This window comes from Podarcis pityusensis (genome assembly GCF_964106645.2).
Source record: "Podarcis pityusensis genome assembly, chromosome: 3".
NCBI classification, from domain to species: Eukaryota; Metazoa; Chordata; class Lepidosauria; order Squamata; family Lacertidae; genus Podarcis; species Podarcis pityusensis.
Window position 1 is genome coordinate 63177519 of NC_138026.1, and position 22910 is coordinate 63200428.

Genomic DNA, 22910 nt, shown 5'->3' on the forward strand with positions numbered 1-22910 from the left:
CAACAGACAGATCATCGTAAGGGCATAAAAGATGAGGTCATGTGGGAAAGTAGTGTAGCTGAGCTGAAAGGAATGTACGATCAAGAAGAAGCCAAGCCAAGATTATTGCTGTGTACAGTCATATGCACCTGTGACTGTGGAGGTGGGGGGGGTTGTGACGCTGCTGAACAGACTCGGCAGTTCAAACACAAAAGATTACAGGAATCCTCTTTTGCTTTATTTCCCTTCTTCCCCATCTCTACCAGCAGCCAGTCATCCTAGCCCGTGTGTAGTTAATGTTTGAGAAACCTGAAAAACGTCTTGTACAAGGAAGTAATTTGCGGTTTGCTGTGGATGACCAACTGCTGATAAATACAGGTTCCAAGGGGGTGGGGAGGAAAACAGAAGTTTTCTTTCTCCTATTGCTGATTACCACAGGCTGTTAATTCCTTTCCTGTATGTTCTCTAGGAACATAGGAGGTGCCTTATACTGAGAGGAACCATCTGTACATCTGCTCAGTGCAGCCAGAGTGGTGCCCTCCAAATATTTTGGACTACAACTCCCACCATCCCTAGCCATTGACCAACCTGGCTGGGGCTGATAAACATTGAAATCCAAAACAAAGCACCATGTTGGCTATACCTGGTCTACACTGATTGGCAGCCGCTCTCCATGGGCTAGCAAGACCATGGGACCTTCTGCAGATGCTCTGCCACTGAGCTGCAGTCCTTTTGTCACATTCTATTCCATTGAATGAAAGCCATGGCCCGCCACATGCATGAACACAAATGTGCTGTCCTCACTCCACCTCACAGTGATTTTTGGTTGCTCTGCTTTATGCGGTGTGACCACATTACCATAAAATCAACTTCAAGTAGCTGTTTCTGGCCTGAGCTCTAGGAAGTTCTAGGAAGAGGAAACCCAATGTTTATGGTTCTAAATTGTCAATCTAATCATTATGTTAATAGTGTTGGAAGGCCCAGGCACTGTCTCAAATCATAAACCAGAGGCACCAACTCCTTATTTTGTATGCTCTGTGGTTCAGAGAAGAAAACTCCAGGCCCCAGTGGGAGAGGGGGAGGAGAGAATTTTTTTTAATGCTGAGGACTACATGGACTGCAGTCCAGCCATGCAAAAGTCATAGATTTCCACACTCAGATACCACACTACACAAGCAGCATTAAATTGCTTAGATATTGCCTCAAGTCCTTTTGCAAGGAAGGTATGGAGTAGAGCCGATGAGGGAGGCAGCCTGGGGACAAATAGATATTCATGGAGGGCCACGTTTGGGTCCCAGCTCTGAGGTTCCTGCTGTAAGTACTTCCTGGAAATAGGTGCAGCAATATGCTGCAGCTGGGTGCTGAGAAGTGGATTTGCTGAGTCCGTAAGTCAAGCTTTCCCCTCTCCTTCCTCTGATAGTGAACTTAAAGCACTAACAATAAAATAATAGGGAATGGACTGTCAGTGGACGTCAGTCTAATTTTATCTGGGGGCTGAGAAGAAAAAAAGGTGGGGACAGAAAGCAAGAGAGAACCAAAGTATCCCATCTTCTTTGGGCTCTGGTCCTGCCCACTGCTGGTTTCAGCGCCATCCAGTGCTGGCATGTAGTACAGACAGATTACTCCCAAAGAAATGTAGCCATTACAGAAAATAGTTCACCACCCCTGTTCTAATAACATAGGCTCCATACAGTGGTGCCTCGCAAGACGAAATTAATCCGTTCCGCGAGTCCCTTCGTCTTGCGGTTTTTTCGTCTTGTGAAGCACGGCTATTAGCAGCTTAGCGGCTATTAGCGGCTTAGTGGCTATTAATGGCTTAGCGGCTTTAAGAAAAAGGAAACAAACTCGCAAGAACTCGCAAGACGTTTCGTCTTGCGAAGCAAGCCCATAGGGAAATTCGTCTTGCGGAACGACTCAAAAAACGGAAAACTCTTTCGTCTAGCGAGTTTTTCGTCTTGCGAGGCATTCATCTTGCGGGGCACCACTGTATTATAAAGAACCATTATAGACTAATATGATCTAGGGGACAGAAAGTCAGGTTTAGGTCTGGGAAACCCAGCCTTGACTGTAGTGTTCATTAGGTGGCCTTGGACAAGTCATTCTCTTGTAACGTGCCCCCATGAAATTGGTGGTGCTTGCATATTTGGGACTAGGGGTTTAACTGAGAGGCAAATGAAAGTGTAACTGTGTGTATCTCCCCCCCCCCCCCGTAGAAAATGAGACATGATTAGGAGAGCTTAAATGTAGAACTAGGGCTTCCTAAGTGACAGGGAGAAAAGTGCAGGGGCTTGTGACAAGGTTAATATAGTCAGGCAGTAAAATTATTTTAGTAGCAGTATTCTGAATTCTGTATTCTGAAAGGAGAAGGGGACAACAGAGGACGAGATGGTTGGACAGTGTTCTCGAAGCTACAAACATGAGTCTGACCAAACTGCGGGAGACAGTGGAAGACAGAAGTGCCTGGCATGCTCTGGTCCATGGGGTCACGAAGAGTCAGACACGACTAAACAACTAAACAACAACATTCTGAATTTATCGAAGAGGGGGTATATGTCAGCAGGAAAGGTCAACAAGGCAGAAGCAAAGGCCTGGCAAAGTTGTAGGTACAGAGGGGAGCGCTCCAATTGGAGAACAGCCTTTACCAAAGGTGTCATGGATTTTGAAGACACGCGAACTCAGGACAAAAGGAAGAAACAAGGAAGACACGTTTGGCAAATCCTCATTGTGATCAACTCCTAGCCTATGTCCCCACTGTGGAAGGACATGTGGATCCAGAATTGGTCTCCACAGTCACTTACAGACACACTGTTAACACCATGTTCATGAAATCACAATTGAAGTATTTAATAACTTCCTGAATGACAATTTACAAATTTGGCTGGATTATCTGCTACTATCCTTTTGCATTCTGGCAACTTGGAAACTTGAGTGGTGAAGTAAAAAATGGTAAGAATAAATGTTTTAGTTGCCTTTAAAGTCAACTTTTATAGAATGATATGCCTGTGTATGTGTGAAATGTTCTGTATATGTAGGGGAGACTGTGTATATGTCAGCACACATGAGGAAGAATTCTAATTAGAAGAAAAGATACAGGAGTTTAGTATGGATGAGGTATGTTTATGCAGTCCTACAAAGCCAATTGTAAGATTTATAACGTCACCACATTTTCTTCCTGTGCAGAAGTGGCATCCATATTAGTAATAAAGAGTGACATATTTTCAAGAGAAAGAAGGGCATCCATTCTCTTGGTTTTGTGAGCCTTGCAGCAGTCTGAACTGTGTTTGAGACCAGATTAAATACCATGTGAATGATGACAACTGGATAGTATTGCTGTTACAGAGTAGTATACACCAGATGTCAATTCTTATAATGAATGTAGAGCAATGTTGTCATGTTAGAGCAATGTAAATAAGGTAGAAAAGTATGGGAAGTGTTGGTCAAAAGACCATTTTGAGACTCAGTTGTGTGGTTGCTGCAATACCATTTCGCTCTCAAGCCCTATTAAGTGATAAGGGAGGAAATGGAGCTCGTGTACCACCTCAGCCAAGAGCTCTGCTTTGTACTGTGTTCTGCTTGATCAAATTCAGTAATAATGTCTTCTAATCCTAAAACATTTCCTCTGCTTGGTGACTCCTGCTGTCCTTAGGCGAACACCTTGGGGACTGGAGAGAATAGCTAATTCCGGAGGTGGTGATATGCCTGGAGTTTTCCTCTTTTGATGTCCTCAGGTGTTCCCAAGGTCTTCTGGGGCTCTTTGAGCTCATTCTCAGGTTGCCTTTCTGCCCTGTTGGGTGCCACCTACCTCTTCAAAGAGCTACTGCTGCTTAGTTATATATGATGATCAAAACCCTTTAAAATAGTTGCTGCATTGCTGCACTGTCCTTATTCAGCATTGAAAACGAGGGGAGTCACCACTGAAAACACACAAGCTCCATCAAAGGTTCAGAATCCAATAGTCAGATGGAAACCTTTTGAGTTTGTTTTTTAATTGATTGCTGCCCTGTGATGCTGTGTTTGTTCCCTGGATGGAACTAAAAGGTTGTGGCCTCAGTCATATAATTTTTAAAAAATGGGAAACAGGTGTCTGTTATGGGAATATAGGCAAAGCTACTGAATCTCTTTAGGAGTAACAGATAGGTTTCTTTGTTAGTAGTCTGAAAAAATGACATAGTAACTCACTTTTACTAACCAGTCCAGAATGAGGGCTGCATCTCATGCTCACTTGCTCTTTTTAAAAACAAAAAAGCATTTCTGTCCCACCTTTGACCACCAGGCAGTTCACGTAATAAATAATAATTAAAATACTACTGCAAAGGGTTCTAAAACCAAAAATCAACGTTAGCAATAAATCCACAGCAAAATTAAAACTTAAATCAGAGACTCAGAACATAGTTGAAACCTGCCAAAAAAACATGTAATGGACAAAAATTAACTAGACATTGAGAGGTCAGCAACGACTTACCAGAGTGGCCCTATATGCGAGGTTGGCTTACAAACCTTCCACACAGAGAGGCACTTGTCCATGTAGATTGTTAACTATAACAAACCTCTAGTAATACAAAATATAATAAAACAGCTGGATTTTATTAATGTTACTAGATGCATGTTGCCTCCATCAATGATACATGCAGATTTGCACCTCTTTGTACAATAGCCCCAGAATCTGAACCCCACACGTAAAAACCTCCTAAAAATTATAATAGTAATACTTCTGGAGATTTGGGGATTGAATATTTGGATCTACTCACAAATCCAAGGGCTATTCTAACACACTGTGGTAGTTAGGAATTTGAGCCATCTTTGGACTACATTCTTCCCTTAAATGGACTGTGCCAAGGTGATCGTCATTGTTGATGGTGTCTTAGGAAGGCATTTGACTTAAGCCTTTGCAAATGTCTCCCAAGCGTCTCATATTATGAGGAATGTTAAACCTTTGGCAAAGTCCTCAGCTTTCTAAATTCTGAAGGGTCTCAAAGACAGAAATGAACAAAATCATTCTCAGCAGGCCTTAAAGCTAGTGGAAACCCAGTAAAGCACAGATTAATGTATACCAAGAACACCAGTGAGCAGGGCCAACCCGTGGAGGAGATTAGATCAGATGGCTCAGGGAACGAAATCACACGATGTGGTTCGGCTGCTGAATCTAAAGGGGTCTGGGCTGAGAAGTAATGGGATAAACCACCATCTGGTAATCATATATAGGTTTTAAGGTGGTTTGCCAGACCTAACACAGGCCAGTTTAGCTTCAGCAATATGGCTTCAGTCCATGCCCTGGGACTGCTGCACTCAGGAGTCACTGAAAAATGGAACTCAGAGTAGGACTCTAACCCTATGCTGGGTCACATGGGGCAGGAGTCCATATATTTTAGTGTAGCTTACTTAGCCGAGTAAGCTCCCTTCTCTGAGTCCTGTGTTATATGCACAAAACTCAGGAAGTGGGGGTGTTTTTACCCTTGAGTTGGGCTCTGGCAGAAGTAGCAATGTGAAGAAAGAGAATGATTGTCCCTCCATTCATTCTATGGAGAATGTAAGGTGGGGCAGGGGGAGAGAGACGGTTGCTTCTTTCCTACCAACTGAGCTTTTGCATCTACCAGAGGTTGTTTCAGTTCGCAAGCTCCCTATGTGACATCACCCACCATTGCTACTTAGAAAGAAAAAAGGGCAGATTATTGCAGATTGTGTAAAGACAATGGATTATTACCACGATTCTCATCCATACTTGGCCTTTTAAAAAAAACCTGTGCAAGCAGACTCATGTACTGCAACTTTACCTATCAAAAAGACCCGAAAGACCTATAAAGTCAAAACCAGAAGTAGCATCTTTTCTCCTATCACAGACCTTTTTTTCTCTAATGACTATAATAAATAGGAAGAACTATCTTATTTTCTGAAGAGGTCATTTCCTGTTTTACAACACGACATTATTTCTAATTGTCCCCAAGGATGGGGGAGAGAGTGAGAGCTGCCCATAGGTGTCAATGGAGAAATTAAACAAATCAATGCAGTTGAGAGTGGGCACAAGTTTATCTTTCCCCTTGCCCAAAAACTCAGAGGGGGAGACACCCCAAAACAGCCCAGTGAGGGCTGAGCACGGGTCAAAGGGCAGGGAGTTCTGATAGATTGAGAGAGAAGGAATAGGTGGCTGGAATGCAGTGAAAACATTCCTGAAGAGAAGCACCCCACACTGAAGTATTTAGTTTTAGGGCCCCAGTTGGTGGGTGGTTTGTGTTGTTGCTTTTAAAAGCCATGTGCAGCCTTCTATATAGACTTAAGGCAAATTGCATTAAAAGACAGGAATACCAGCTAAAATAAGACAATAATAAACTTTTGTCAGCATTCAAAGGTTAGCTGCATTTGAAAGCAAACCCTGTCCAAGGATTACAGAGCTGGTTACTTTAAAACCAAATGTTCTCGTTCACTTTTTAGTGTGTGGAATGTGGGTGGGTGGGATCTACCACATTGTTAGGAGGTGAGTCGACCTATGCGTGGTCAGAAATAGGCCCTACTGAATGAAATGGGATGAATGTGCATATAATGGCAGCCTGAGAGTGCAAGTGTATGCATGTCTACAGAGAAGTAAGTCCAATTGAGGCTGCAGTCCTGTACCCAGTTACCTAAGAGTAAGCTCCAAACAACTCAATAGGACTTATGCTTTGAGTAGTCATGTATAGGACTGTGTTGTAAGTGTAGTTTATTCTGAACATTAATTTGTAAGTATAGGAATGAATAGAAATGAGCAACAACCTTTTGCTTTTCCTTCAAAGACATGCAACATTCAACATTCACAGACATTGAGGTGATGCAGCATACCTAGTCTGATTCTAAATTAGGGAAGTATTTGGCCATATATTTAGGAAATACTAATTGTAAGCTACCAGTTCCACACCCAGGGTTAATTAAAACGTGTGTGTGTGACATACATCATACATTACAAAACATGCTTACAAATCTGTACAGTGTTTTGTACTACCCAGGAAAAAAGAGAATGTAGAAAAAGGAATTGCTGACACTGCCAATGATCTGTATAGCTGTGTTGCCGTTGGCTGCAATAAACAGCCCAGAGGTTGCAGACTAGAAGTGTTGAGGGTTGGATTCCATTCTTGATTTACCGTAGATATCCAGTGTTGCAATGATCTTGAATAAGTCGAAGGTATTTATAAATAACTGTGGGATTGTGGCTGGGCTGTCATATTGTCAAAGCATGTTTCTGAAGCAAAGTGTAGAAAGCATTCCATTGAAGTGAATGGTTGTCATGCCAGCTGTGGCCTTGCAAGATGGTGCTGGCTGTCCATCTGTTGTTGTCTGGAATCTTTATCTGACAAATGAAGGGATAGTTTTGTTTCCTTACTTCATAGAGGGGCGGGGGGGGGGATGGAGCAACAAGCACCAGACAGCAGGTCGAAGATATTTGTGCATGTTGTGCAAAGATATCAGCTTCACAGAAATACTAGGTGGTTGTATTTTCAGCGTGTGTTCAGCTGTCACTGTGCAGTAGGTGCAAAAGTATTCATAAAACAGCCTGACAATATGGAAGCACAGATGAATGACGTAGAGGGGAAATATGCGCCCAGAAAATGTGTTTATCATGTTCTGCTTGACACACAACAAACTACATAATGTCTCAAGAGTATTGTTAATTCTAGGCATTTAATTCCTTCATCTAACATATTACTAAAAGCTAAAATCTTCGTCGTGTGTGTGTGTGTGTATGTGTGTGTGTGTGTGTCTATATATACATAGATAAAGATGTATAATTTTACTTGATGCCATTTGTAATGTCACCCTCTCAAAACCTGCCCTTGTACATATCTGCTTTCAATTTATGTTCAAAGTATACAGAAAGTCTCCTGTACTAATCTTGTCCAACTTTGAAGCCACATAGCTCATGCATGAGGCTGTCAGACATGAGTAGTTGCAGATGTCAGTGCACCAGTGGCAGGAGGCCAAGAAGATGGATTAAGGCTTAGTCAGTAAAAAAAATACATGCCAGCACATCTGAGACACAAGCATTGCAGCACCTCATAAGGAAAATGTGTCGTGACAAGAAATCGATAACCTCTTGGAGGCAATTGGTTTATGAAATATTTTTGATTAATTATGCTGCAGCATGTTTGGCAATGTAGCTTGATCCAGCATTAGCTTAATGCTTTTTACATGAAGCAGTGTTGTAACTGGTCTTGTAAGTCAAACAAGATGGTTTAAGTCAACCTTTAAAGTTTCACGGCATAGATTTTAAAATGTCCCTACAGCAGGCTTAATTGCACATATTGGTGGTTGTAGATTTTCACTGATCAATCGAAACAACATTCATTTTAGCAGAAACAAGAGCAAAATAAAATTAGAACAAGCATGTTTCTATCTGGAGTGAAGATGCTGTAATGTATCACGCAGGATCTGTAATAGATCAGGCAGGATTAACAATATGTTAATTCATAAGACTTTACATAATTATCCTTTTAAATGGAGGGGATGCTATTTAAATAACATTTTAGACATCATTCAAAATAAATTTAGAATCAGGATTGCTGATTTTACTGATAATGTGTGACATTCACCTATTTGTGAGGGTTTCTTGTGATTTAAGAAACAAAATCTCGGAGCTATATAGCAATTTCAAAAAACTGCTGCTGAAAAATACATACATATATATATATATATTTATGTAGACATACATATATAGTATCATATACCATGGCTCTGATCCAGAAAGCTTTGTGTGCAGCACCAGACTCTGTACGTGCTGTGGCACACAGATGTCTCCTTGCAGAAAAGGTGAAGTTTCTAAAATTCAAGATAAAGATACCTCCCTGCCATGGCTTCCCTAGCAACAGCACTCAGTGACACCAGTTTTCTTCCTTCTAATAAGCACTACCCATAGCAACTGCATTGGGAAAGTGCCAATGATTAAACTGGAGCAAAACACAAAGTAGTACGTGAAATGCAACAACAGCTTTTTCTCTCCACCCCTTCTCCATCTTGCCAGAAGAGGTAGCATTATCTCTGAAACAGTGGTCTTTAGTCCTTGCCTTCGCAACTACCATCTCCTTAGACATTAGGAAGCTGCCATAACTGAAGAACTAATTAGGAGAAGCTGGAACCACAAACTGGCACTCTTTCATAACCTTAAGCATAACTTATCTCTCAGCACATCTACTGCAATTGACAGCTGTTCTTAGGATGCCATTTTTCTTTAGACAAGCCAATCCAGATGCTCAGAAAGTTGGAGTAATTTCAATCTGTTTTAGTATTTTAGCCTTTGTATGTTTTAAAGTATGGCTGTGATTTTTATTTTATTTTATTGTTTTATATTTTTGCGATTTTTTTTACAATCAAGCAGCATATAAATTTTATGAAATAAATAAATAAAACAAATAATATTGCCATAGGTCATGAAGAGCTATTTCCATCTTGACAGAAGCAATCTGATTTCTGTCAGCAACTTGGTTTTATAAACTAATTCTGATATATGAAAGACTCTTGAAATAGCAAGATAAGGTCAAGTTTTTCTTTTAAAACTTCAGTTGCAAAAATTCCGCTCTGTCCACTACACTTAACAATATTTTTTATCTCATTCTACTGGCATTTTGTTTGGATATATAATGTAAGTCAAAAGCACAAATCCATAAAAATTGGACACAGATTTTACTGTGTTGATACAATTTTTCTTCTGTATGTCTCCTAGTGTTTTTCACAAGCAATGGAGACACACCTTTAACATCGCATGGTGTAGTGGTCTACACTTGTGAACAATTGAAGTTGTAGTTCAGGAGTGGAGAATCTCAGGCCCAGAACCCAAATACAGCCCTCCAGCCTCTCATTTTTGTCCTTGCCCATACCCCAAAGGTGCAAAACATCTAGCCTACAGCTGTAATTAGCCCTACCAGACATACTGATTTGGGCTGCCCACCATTTTGGCCAAGCCACACCCACTGTCCTTACACCTGATGTCATAGAATGTCATATTGGGGCTTGGGCAAAAGGGGCTTTGTAGGCATTGTCAATCAGCTGTTGGGAAATACCTTGAGAAGCATTCACACCCTTTTTTGTTTTGATTTCAAACTTCATGGCTAAAAATGAGTCACCTGACATAACTGTGATATCAAGTAATTGACATGTAGGAGCCCCTGCCCGCCTGCCAAACTTGGCCACCCAGGGGGTGTGGAGATAAAGATTTGGCCGACCAGCCAGATGCATATTCCTACCTCTGCCTTATATCTGGAATGCCTCCTTTATCTCTAATGATGATTCTTACTTGCCTGCATGCAGGATAGAGAGGGGTGTGTGAGTGTGTGTAGAAACTAGCAATTTACATTGACTGCTTTGCCAGCTTTTGCCTCTGGCACCACCAACCAGTAGCATGTGGCTCCTGGAAAAGGTTCCCCTACCCTGGTGTAGATTAAGATATTCAGAATATTCATTCTTAAATTGATTGACCCAACGGGAAAGTGGTTATTGTGGTTGCACTAAGCATTAGTAAAGTCTTTATATCCCCAATGAACAGAGTCAGTACTCAATAGGGACCTTAAACATTTAAATATAAGCATAGTGCTCAGCTTGCTGTTTCTGACGGATGGCCTCTCCTGGGGCCTAACTAAATGTTATGTTAAATGTATCGCTTGCAGGGATGCCAGTGGATATATATATATATATATAGTGCCTGTAATCCTGGGTGCAGAAGGATTTCATCATTTTTATTGTTCACTGCGGCATGAGGGTGATTTTGCCACAGACACTACAAAACCTCCCCTCCCTGCATGCTGATGGAAATTGAGGGAGCCCATAGTGACATTCTCCATGTCAACGGTGAACTTCATGGCTGAGTGGGGATTTGAACCTGGGCCTCTCCTATCCTAGCCTGACAACCTAACCACTACAACCAGGACAGACATTGTCTTGTTCCTGTATCACAGTGGTGCTCACAGGGCAAGGCAGGTGAGTTACAGCAGCACCAAGGATAGCTCCTAGTGAGCAACTTGCTCTGACAAAGGTTAGAAGTGTACTGAGACTTTAGAGCTGCCTCCGGTCCACCTCTCCTAACTTCACCTTATTTTGTGTAACTAAAGGGCCTCTTAAAGGGCCATCCTCTGGCTTGAAGATAAGCACTTATCATATGTGCTCCATGGTCTACTGCCTGGTGTGCAGTCTGTAGGGAAGAAGCGCATGGGTGCCAGTAAAGTGCATGGCCTGATTAATATGTTAGTGGAGTGCAGCATTGATGTGAGATCTTCTGTATGATCCAACCATCCTACATGATTTCATTCATTAGTGGACCAGCGTACATTGTAGATATTTGGAGAAGCGACAGCCATTGATGTCATGCATGAACTGGGGCTAAGGTTCACTTACGTATACCATCAACATTTGATGGTTGCAATTTGAACTTTTCGTATTGCCTCGTCACCTCATGCTTAATGTATTTTTCAATGGAGACACTTTACACATTCAGCCGCAAGTCAAGAGTCTCTGGATTAAGTAGGTTTGTGATCTAATTATCTGGGTTGTCTTTACTACAAGAAATAAGAAAAAAATTACCTATTCTATATCAGTTATTCTATTCTATACAGAAACTGTAGCGACAGTATTTAGGAAAGGTTTCCCCACCGCCAACTCAATCTCTTATTTTCAGATTTCAATTTTGGCCCCTTAGCAAAGATAGTAGATGTATTCTAGCATACATTGCTTTTGGGCAACCACCTCCCGTTTCAGTGAAATTTGTGCAAGTCCCTTTGAAATGGCCAGTGGTTGCAGTGCAGTAGTGTTTGCTGACTTGTGCCCATTGCCACAGCTGCAGTTGCACTGTATGCGGTTGCACTTCATATATTGTTTTGCCAAAGCAACAGTGAAGAGCAAGGAGTGATCTACTATGCCACTCTGTTTATTTCAGATTTAGTGTATCCTCCTTAGCTATAACGCTGCGGAAGAGAGGAGGTTGCATTAAAAAAGGAAGTGTTGCTAAATACCCACAAAGCATTAACCTCCTACATCGATTTAATTTGTTATCTCTGATTCCTGTGTTTTCCAAGTCATCGTCACAACACTGGCCTTTACTTAGATAATATACTGCTAACACCCATGAACTATGCAATAATAATTAATGAAGTGCTTGCGGCTACTGCAGAGAGTGCATCCTGTGTCTCAGTTAACGGTAATAATCCTCCATAAAAGGATGAGTGCTGCTACCAGGACTCTTAGCCTCAGCGGGGTTCAGAATTACTCATAGATTCCCATTAACTAGACACCCACTTTGAATATCCTGCTTTTCCATTATAGACATAATAAGGTATCATCCGTCTCATGAAACATGTTCTTCTCAATAGCAGTTTCATATGGTGAAAGTTTTACCAACAGTACTTCTGCAGTAGTATCACTTTTTAAAAAACCCAGAGATGGCTAGATTGATACTGTTATGTGTAACACATTGCTGATTCCCACTGCACCTGTTTCCTAAAACTTGCAAAAATTATTATATTTTGGGTGGAACAGACTGTTGCAAGAAACCCTTAACTATTGCTATGCCATGTTTCTTTTTGTCTTCTTCCCAGCCAAGTGTGTTATAATAGCATAGGTGTTTCGTGTGTCTTTTAAAGCTCTTCTGTTGAAAAATCATCAGCATAAGGTATAAGACAGCATGTGACGTGGTGCCCACGTGCTGTGCATTTTGCCTTCCCCGCGGCATGAGAGATGAGAGCAGAGAAATGCACAGTCTAATGGCATACTATCAGGGGTTGTCCTTTGCAAATGGCTATGTTCACACATAACTTTGGCCTTGGTAACCCATATGAATAGGGGTTGTGTGCTGGTGCTGGTGCATGTAGCCTGATAACTCCTGCCTTGCTCTTCCATTTTCATGATCTTGTCAGCAAACTACTAGGTGGAGAGCTTGGCATGGTGTCTGGTCGTAGGATCACGCTTTGTTTCACCCTAATAAGCACATGGTTGTTAAATCAAGAACAATAATAATTTAAGGTGGTTAGGGATTGTGGATGTCCTGGGGTAAAACAAATCACAATCCCAGTTTAGGCTGTTGTGCTAAGCTGTCCACTTCATGGTTTGTTTATCTACTCACACAAAGGGAGGAGCAAAGTAGGACCATTCAGTCTGCTTGCACTAACGTGCGGTTCGTGCACACTGTAGCTTATTAAACCATAGTTTTATGGTCTGGAGTTATGTGCAAATGGGGTCATTGGTGGGAAGAAGAAAGAATTGAATGGTAGCAGTAACTGCTAAGCAGTTCCATGTTTCTTCTAATAGCTAGCTCCACCCTTTGCATATGATGTTCTTTTCCCAATAAGTCCACTATTATTGGTTTACTATTCAGTTAACCTCCTGATCACAGCTTGCAACATCTAAATGCTTAGATTTATGCTGATTCTGCCCTATCAGCTGTGAACCTGAAACCACAAAATACAGCTCAGCAGGAATCAAGTTTCTCCTCTGCCAGAGGACAGACTGACTGTTCCTGTTTTATTGAAAACGTTGATCGAAGCAGCCTTTTTCTAGGTAAGCTTAAAAAAGAAAGATGTCTTTGAAAATCTCCTGCCATATCCTAAAAATATGTTGGACATTATCCAGTTAAAGTTAAGCACTGGAATCCTAAACGCTAAGGAGTAAACCCTATTGACCACAGTGAAACTTACTTCGGATGAAATGCAACAGAATTGTGCTGTATCCCATTAATTTCAGTGGAAGAGTTAAGCCTTACTGTTCAGCTGGAATTAAAGAATGGAAATGGTTAAGTTTAGTTGTAAAGTGCTCATTACTTATAGATTATCCTAGAAATATTCGATAATATTTTTATTATGGACAATTGGAAAGTTCTTGCATGAACTGTTTTCTACCATTTTGTTTTCATCCTAGCATACAACCGTCTTGCCTTTTATATTAATTGAGATGAGAACAACACATCATGAATATCCCAGCAGGACCTGTGGCTTGGTTGCTGTGTGCACCTTTTCAGTTGGCTACATATTGTGGTAAGAGATACCTTTTCACGTTGACCAAAAGCACTCTCCTGACTACAATCTACTGGGGGCCACAGTCTCCTGGGGAGTTAGATTTCTTGAATGCTTAAGGACAGCTATGTGCACTTGGCCTTTGCCTGTAAAGGTAGAAAGCTAAAGTCTGAGACATGAGCATAATCCGTAAAACAAAAAACCATTTACATTTTCTACGTATCCTTATGATAATGTGAAATATTACAGCCATGTGTATTTAAATTAAAATATCCTTTCACCTCATTTGATGAGATTTACGTTTAGTATACTTTCCCTGAAGTTCTAGTTTTTGTTCTTCTTTCCTCCTAAGGAATACTTAGCACTAAATGGTCTGCTTTTTTCTAAACCTTGCAAATGGTAGAGATTCAACAAAATGGCTCTGGCCTTGCACTCTAAAGTGTGCCTTAATGCATGTTCCCTTGTGCTTATCTAATAATGAGATTGGACAGGAATTGCAATGTTAAAGACATTCATTAGAATTAATAACAACTAATCTTGTGCAGAAGCTTTATGCCTAAGGTTGATCAGCCCATTATTGTGCAGTATTGAGTTAGCATGTTTTCAAGGACAATGAACTCCTTAACAAAGGCCATTGGGTAATGTTTCCATGGTTGCACTGCTACTTTTCCTTCTCACATTTGTAATATAGACAATGCAGGACTACTCATAATGCTGCCAGTCCAGAGAAGGGCAGGATGGAAGGATTCTAGTGTAATATGCAGGGGCGGGTTCTGTGTTTAAATGATGTCAGCCTGGGCAGTCATAGGTGGCTCTGAAGCCTGTTCTTGAAGTGGCACATACATTGACTTGCTCTTTCCCATTTAACTTTGGTAATAATTACTTTCCATTTGCTTGTTCAGTTGCTCTGGGGTCAAGCATGCAAAACCTAAATGGAAAACTTGCTTTGCAATTACCATGCTGCGGGAATCCCAATGACTAGGGGAATTTATTAGTCCACTACAATTTCTCACACTATGCCCTCAAATCAGAGAGCAGTACCCTTTTCCCCCTACTTTTTAATATTGGCTTTTATTATAATTAGGATAGAGCTGCATGCGATATGGCAGAGATGATCTGATGGTGCCATGTTTTTATTTTTACTCTAAGGCATGAACAGAGGCCTCCAGCTTAGATTTGGTTTTTTCAGGGGCTTGCAGTATATCTTTAAGAAAAAACATATAAAGGTTTTGTGCAAGACTTCCTTGACATATGTGCTGCAATTTCAGTCTTCAGAGATCTTTGGGGCATGTCCTAAGCATATAGCAGTCAGCAGAAATAGGCACATTTACATCATTTGGGCTGCTGGAAACAAAACGACTAGATTACGTCCAGGTAAGCAGCAAACAGAATTAGGGGTTGTGACAACAGAGGCAGCCCATCGGAACATCAGACAAATGCACCAAGGAGCTTCCACACTAGCAGTGAATGCCGATGTCATTCTTATCTGCAGAATGGGAAAATCCTGACTAAAAAGTGAGAGAGAATTGTGATTTGAGCATTGTGGAAAACTTCCCTGTATGACCAACAGCAAATCCACAGAAGACAAGCACAGCATATAAATAGACAGATACGTTGCAACGCTGAATACACCTAGGCTTATGGCTATCTGTATCTAACAATTAATCATAAATAACAATTAGGAATCAAAAAGTGTTACAATAGTTGCAAATGCTGGGTTGAGGCCAAAGGTTTCCTTCTTCTTTGGGGGGGGGGGGGGATCCATCCATTGCAGCAAGAATCCATCGGTCAGAAGAAAGGAGCCTTTGGCTCCAACCCATTTTTAGTGTTATTAACACTACAGCCCAGTTGCCATTTGCATAATGGTAAGCCACATTTATATCTTTTCTTCAAAACCATTCAAAAATGGTGGGTGGGTGTTTCGTAGATGTATACCAAAATCTCACGAGACAACTAAACATAATCAATAGAGTTTACTTCTGAATAGACATAGGATTCTGCTCATAGAAAAAAAGTTCTTGTTATTGTATAATTTTATTTATTTAAAGAAAACTTCTGATTTCTCTCTGTATTTATATTAGGGTCTGTTGGATTTATCATGTAACAGGTGTTTGGGTGTACCCTCTCTTGGAGTACCTTGGCTCAGGTGCTAAAATTATCTTCTTTGCTACTGTAACTGCAATAATTAACATCTTCTACTTGCTGGGTGAGATCCTAAACAACTGCATCTGGGATACACAAAAATGTGAGTATTATTTTGAGAAGCACTGATGTAACTATGAAACAAGGGCTGATTCACATATTGCCATGGACATTGTAAAGTTCTCTGAGAGTGACTCCACCATGTCTTTTTCATGTGTTTAAATTCTGTCACTTGGTGGTTATTCCATACAATGTTACTTGGTCAGAAAAAACCCCCCATAAATTTTCTATCATTTCAATCTAATCTGGTAGCATTCAGTTATTTCCCATTGCTGCAGTTTCATGCAAACACCTTTCCACGCAAACTGATTGCATTGAAATCAGTACATGAAGTTGCTTGCACACTCATGCATTGATGTACATTTGGGCTTAATTTGAGGCTGGGTGTGAGTGTGTGTGGGTGTGATTATCATTGCCTGGTTTTGGACATTTAGCTGAGAGCATCAAATGACAACAAATAAGTACATAAATCCAGAAATTACTAGTGAGTTAAAGGGGGAATTAGCAAAAATCACCTTCCGCAACCACTTCTATTCATGGAAGCCTCTGCTGGATCAAAGATCATTCCATGAATGAAACAACACCATTGGGTGATACTCCTAGTCTCAATAAGTTCTGCAAAGGTGATTAAGGATGTGCCTGTTGTGATCCAGATAATATCTAAATTGGATGTTCTTAAAAAGGTTTGACAAGTACACCACATATCACAAAATTATACAATGAGCTTTGCCATCCTATAATAAAGGTTGGAGTGGAAAGAAAAAGGTATTTACAAGTCTGAAAGGCTTCCCCCTCTCTTCCTTTAAGAGTTACATTTAAAAAAAACAACCACACACACGACTACTGACAAAATAATTTGCAGTTACTTTTTCCAAACTAAACCACAAACATGGTAGGCAAAGAAAAATCTTCCCATTCTATGGGCCAGAGTCAGCCCACAGGTCTGAAGATAACATAATTTCTGCCAGGGTATTTGATCCATCAGCAGTAAAATGCTTCTCAAGAAAGGATAGAGGCTCTTTTATGAAGAAAAATGAAACACTACAGCTTGAAACCACTGGAAAAGTTTCCTCCAGCAGCAGAGAGGACACAGGAGACCAGAATTGGCATCAGCACAGGATCCAAAGCCAATATGCGTTTCTGGAGCTGAGCCATTGTTTTGTTTTCTTAAACCTTTGACTGACTATCCAATTATTTTTGGTTTGTCAGCAACACCCAGCCCATTGTATGTAGACCATTGGCGATGTCCAAACCAAATTGCTTCATTACTCTGTCTTTCAACAAAATCGCCACTACCAGACGCTTTTGCCCCTCTGCTGTAATTTGGACAGATATGGGTGTGTTTTTCAAAGAAGCCCATGGTAAGAAATCTGAGCCAAGCAGATTTTCCATTTGAAAAGTACTGTGATTTATGGTCAGGTTTCCTTTTGAGAGGTTCCTTCTCATCTCTGCCCACCCTCTAGACCCCTGTCCTATTGAAAAGAAAGATAAGAAATTTCTGTTTTGGGATATGCAGCAGCACTGGAAACTTCCAAAAGAAACACTTTCAGAATAGATCGGAGGTGTTTGGCAGGGTGGTTTGGTCCAAATTAGCTAAACAGACAAAAGAACAAAACTTTTGCCAGAAGCTAAGAATAGAACTTTGCCCAGGAACAAGCATTTGAAAGAGATGAATGTTTCCATTGCCAGAAAAACACAATCAATGGCCATGAATGAGTTACACTGTGAGTTCAATTCCTGCACATGGCAAATCCCAAGGGGGTTCAACAGAACCTGCACCCCCCCCACACACACCTGAACAAGCGCATGGACACACAAGCAGGCAGCACCTCTCACAGCCCCATCCAAGCCCCCTTCTCTGTGCCTTGCAAGTTACTTATGCTGGGTTTTCACTGCCTGGATTGCTCAAAAAGAACGAGAAACACAGTAAAGGATGCTGTTGACAATACCTGGATCTTTTTCATAGATGAGGTAAGTGTTGCTGCCTGTAGATTTTGCTTAAGGAAAATAAGACGGGGAAATTTTGCAATTTTTTTTAACCCGTTATCATCTGCTGCCTCTGGTTCCTGTGGTGACTTCAGCATTTGAGCAGCTAGCGACATGTTTACTGCTTGCCACATTTCCCTCTATCGCACCTACAGTTTACAATATGTTGAATCTGTGGTGGGGTTTTGTTCTGTTCTGGTTGTTTCTGGGAATTGATTTTGGTTTTTGAAGGCTGGAACCAGGCAATAGTTATAAAGAATCCTTTTTAAAGAAAGTGGTTTTGAGTGAGGTTTTGCTTCCCATGATTTTCACACTCTTTATTTTGCCTGACGGCCAAGGAGTGTGGTGGAGTCTCCTTCTTTGGAGGTCTTTAAGCAGAGGCTTGACAACCATATGTCAGGAGTGCTCTGATGGTGTTTCCTGCTTGGCAGGGGGTTGGACTCGATGGCCCTTGTGGTCTCTTCCAACTCTATGATTCTATGATTCTATGAAATAGGTTTTGCAGGTTTTGGAACAGTAAGAACTGTTGTTTTTATCTCCAGCAAAAATGAGTAGTACACTCCAGAAGCAGTGATCCTTCTTTCAAAGTGTCTTCAGCTCTCTGAAAAAACAACAACCTGGTGACTATTTCCAGGCTATGTTTTGTCCTTGCTGTGCTTCAATGTTCCTCTATGGATTGTGGGTTTTCTTTGGCCACATTACTTTAAAATAAAATTAATATTAAAGGCCAAATGCACCCAGAGACACCTGTGCACCTACCATACTAATAACATTTGGGGGGGAGGAGGAGGTCATTTAAAAAATTGTTGTGTAGGAAAGTTAACTTCTGATGTCTCTGAGATTGGGCAGAAGTGGAGCAAGATCAGAAGCACCCCTTCCCCCTCACAGAGTCGAGGCATTTGTGTGGGTATTGCTGAACTTAGAGAAGATTGTGCCATCAGATTTGAAAGGGGAAGGAGGGCTGTCTCTCTAGTAGTAGAGAATGGGCAGGAGATGGGCACCTCAGAACTGCACCTCTAGAAGCAAAATTATTTGTATAATTTTGGTAAGGAAGGAGAGACTGGGGCAATGATCCTTTATCACTTTGGGATGTTTTATTGAAATCAATAAACCTTGCAAAATGTTGGCAATCTAAAAGCTAAGACCGCCACAGTCAAGTTAGTACATACCAACTGCAGGTCTGCTCTGAAATAAGTCCCATTGAATCTAAAGGATGGAAGTCTTAGTGGAGTTAAGTCTCTATACTATGGCTGCATAGCGGGATGGGGCCTTACTGGGAATAAGCCCCTTGAAATTGTTGGGATTTACTTCTGAGTAACCATTGCTAGGATTAACTGCAAGAAATCGACCAATGGAATACTACTCAGGCAACAGCTGAACCTTCCAAGCTGCTTGCAGCATTTTAATTCATGGGTCTCATTATAATGAGCTAATACAGATATATTGTTACAATTACAGATCCAAGTTATTGGTGTGTTTGAGGTCTTTGAAATCAAGGCTGACTGTAGACTGGTGTCACAGACAGCTGGTATAAGAATCTGGACATTTTTGTGTGGGCATAAATGCATATTACAGTTAATGGCTTTAAAAGGATGCCCCCAAACCTACCCATCAGCAGTTAATAATATGACTTGGAGAACCTCAAATATTTTGTTGCTTATCCCAGCATAGACATTGTTTTGTAACCATGAATACAATACATGCTCATAAGTAAATAGACATCATGAAGAATGATCTTCACCATTATTCAACAAGGAACGAGGCGGAGGAGCTTCAAATGTGGAAGAAATATATCAGACAAGCTATTATTTAACAGCAAAAAGCCAGTATGGTTGCAGATTATTTGGTTAGTCTGGCCCCATTTTGTCAGCATTCTGGTTCCTATTATCATGCATTGGGAAGGCACCAAAGGAGAAACAAAGGGCAGGGTTTGGCAGATGAGTCTCAGCAGCAGCAGATCTGCACAATGGGGCTCTTTCCCTCCCCACTCCCTTGCACACAGTCCAAAATTGGCCTGGGGGTGGGTGAAGAGAAGCCTTGGAACAGGGCATGGAGGGAGGGGGAATCATTCTGCTTGGCAAACCCAAATGCTTATACTCTGGCAGAATGATCACCTTAGGATGTACAACATTAAATTCCTCCCAAAATTTTGCAGAAGATGCATAAGGATGCAGTGCCTTCCGATTTCCTCAGGCGTTTCAAAAGTTGTTTTCTGTTTGTGCTCAGGTATGGAAGAAGGAAAAGAAAAGCCTAAATTGGACTGAACATGAAAGAGGAAAACAAGATTTGCTGCTACACGGAAGACATCTCAGTGTCAAGAGAGTGGCCATTTACATGAACAGTGCATCCAGGATACTTTTATTTTCTCTTAAAAAAGAAAAGGGATATTGATTTATTGTCCCACTCCTTCCTGATACCTGCCTCTGCCCATAACACTATATATGATACATTTCTCCACGACTCTTCTACACATGTAATTATGTATGTTACTATGTTAAGTGTCTTTCCTGTGGCAGCATTATTGAAGTCTGCTCTGTCTCTGATTTGGAAAACAGTGGGGAAATTGTTTGCATATCTAGCTGTATCATAAAGCCACGTCTTCAAAAGAGTGGAAAACTTAACACACACACGCAAATATTTTGAATCAGAGAGTTCTGTGGAATTAACAAATCAGAGAGTTCTGTGGAATTTTAATCATCATAACACGGACAAGAAGTGTTTGGGACAATGGCGGTCAACTAGGGCTATAAAATTGTTAAAACAAACTGATTTTACTCAGTGCTGCTAAAGTACAAAACCACATCAATAAAAAACAAGAATAGTCTCCCTTCATTCAAAAAAGTTCTTGCTGCTCAGGTGTTTTCAGGTACATCTTAAAAGCACCACCTCTTCACATCAAGAGGAAATGGCAGAACTTCATCATACTCCTTCCAGGAGCAATGGCGAGATGGACTCCTTTTATTTAATATTTATTTGGCATTGGACTTAAATTTTACAGTAAATGAGGAAGACAGGGATTGGTGAATGGTAGGATTGGAATAGGAGAGCATTGAGTAAGAGGAGTGGCTGAGTCAGAGCCAGTCCAACTGCACAAACAACTCAGGATCACTTGGGGGAGCAAACCGGAGCCAGTGAAGTAGCATGCAATCTGCAAAGCATGCCCAAGGCCCCTTGCGTCACAGAAGCAGGATGTCCAACCACCGTAGTCTCAGGGATCACCAGCCTCTAGTCAGTGGTCTAGGGTCTGGGAGTGGTCTACATCTATTGAGCAGGAAAGGCTTCACGGCTTGGAGAGAATATTGTCAGGCTTAGTTTTTCATATAGCCAAATAGTAGATGTCACAAAAAATTGTGGAATATCCATTTTTAGTAACACCATTGGGGAGCAGAAAATTGCTAATCTGGCCTCCTGCACTTTGCAAACCACAAAACTGGCCACCTCTGTTCTAAATAGAGGTCGGGGGGGCAGAAGTGGACTCCTCAAGTGGTCAGGTTCTGCAATAAAGTTATTCTAAAGTAACAGTAAGGACTTTTTACAACTCTGGGTCGTGGACACAGGGCATTCATGCAAACCCTGGAGAGCAACAGTGTGAAGTGCATATCTCACACCATTTTTGAAAACAAATTTATTTTCCTTACAACTGTATGGAAAAATCTTTACCACGCTTTCATTACAGCTTGGCGGAGCGAGAGCTCACTAACAAAACTGTTCCATGAGCTGCATCTGCCCCTAAAACCTTCCACTGGTCAACGCTTTTCACAGAGTATACTAGGAAGAAAGACTCCAGCTAAACATCAGGCAGAGTTCTTACAGTAAGAGGTCTTTGACAGTGGGGTGTACTCACTCTGGAGGTGGTGGACTCTCCTTCCTTGGAGGTTTTTATTACAGAGGTTGGGTGGCCATCTCATATATGCTTTAGTTAAGATTCCTGCATTGCAGGGGATTGGACTTGGGGTCCCCCTTCCAGCTCTACAATTCTATGATTCTATATCCGTCTCCCGACAGAAGAGGAATTTAGAGCATAATCCTATACATATGCAGACAGAAGTCAACACTTTGGGAGTTCAGACAGTGTTTCCTCTCGGGTAAATGGGTATAGAATTGCAGCTTCAAATGTAGTTGGTAAGAGAGGCTCTACCTCTGGAAAGCTTTTTAAAAATGTAGTTGCCAGAAGCAAATGCACCAAAAAGGCTGAAAGGCCTCACTTTGGCCACATATCTCTTTGAGGAAATATTTATAGACAATGCTTGAAAGTTTAGTACAAGATTTTTCAACACGAGTGGTGCAATGTAAATTGAGGCTTCGTTGTCAACAATGTGAAGTTCAGGTTGGTAAAAAAAAAAAAGGTCTGTGCCGTTTTGTTAATAGTATTTGAGTGCTTTCGCGTGGCAAGGCTCGCATAACTCATTCTTTGCTGTTGGGACTTGCATGTCTGCAGTCTAAGTCTGTGTTTCTCATTGACCTTTTATTCGTTAAACACTGGATGCTGGCCTTTGTACTTTACTCGCTGCACAAATGGCAAATAATAATAAAAGAACTTATAATACTGAAGCATTACAGAGCAGTTTACATTCTTTCTGCCTGCGGTGGCTAGCGTAGTCTTCTACTTTTGGCATTAGGCATGCTTCCTTGAGTCTCATTCGCTGGTTACCTTTTGTGGCCAGGGAGTTGCTGCAGTGTGGTTCCTTCCTCTGCCACAAAGTTAATGTCAGAGGCCCGAGGCCTTATGGGAGGTGATCCCAGCTGCAGCTGTTTCCTACACCAGTGTCACCCCAGTTTCCAAGAGGGTGG

General features: G+C 41.2%; 1 protein-coding gene across 1 annotated transcript in view; it reads left to right on the forward strand.

Moving 5' to 3' along the window:
* The window catches only part of AIG1 (androgen induced 1), a 79087-nt gene extending 56417 nt beyond the window's left edge, over positions 1-22670 (forward strand). The window contains exons 4-6 of the mRNA XM_080998590.1: positions 13837-13952; positions 16013-16176; positions 20346-22670. Coding sequence (XP_080854716.1) covers positions 13837-13952; positions 16013-16176; positions 20346-20383 — 318 coding nt within the window. The 3' untranslated portion in view covers positions 20384-22670. The remainder of the gene's footprint in view (positions 1-13836; positions 13953-16012; positions 16177-20345) is intronic.
* The last annotated feature ends 240 nt before the right edge of the window (positions 22671-22910 follow it).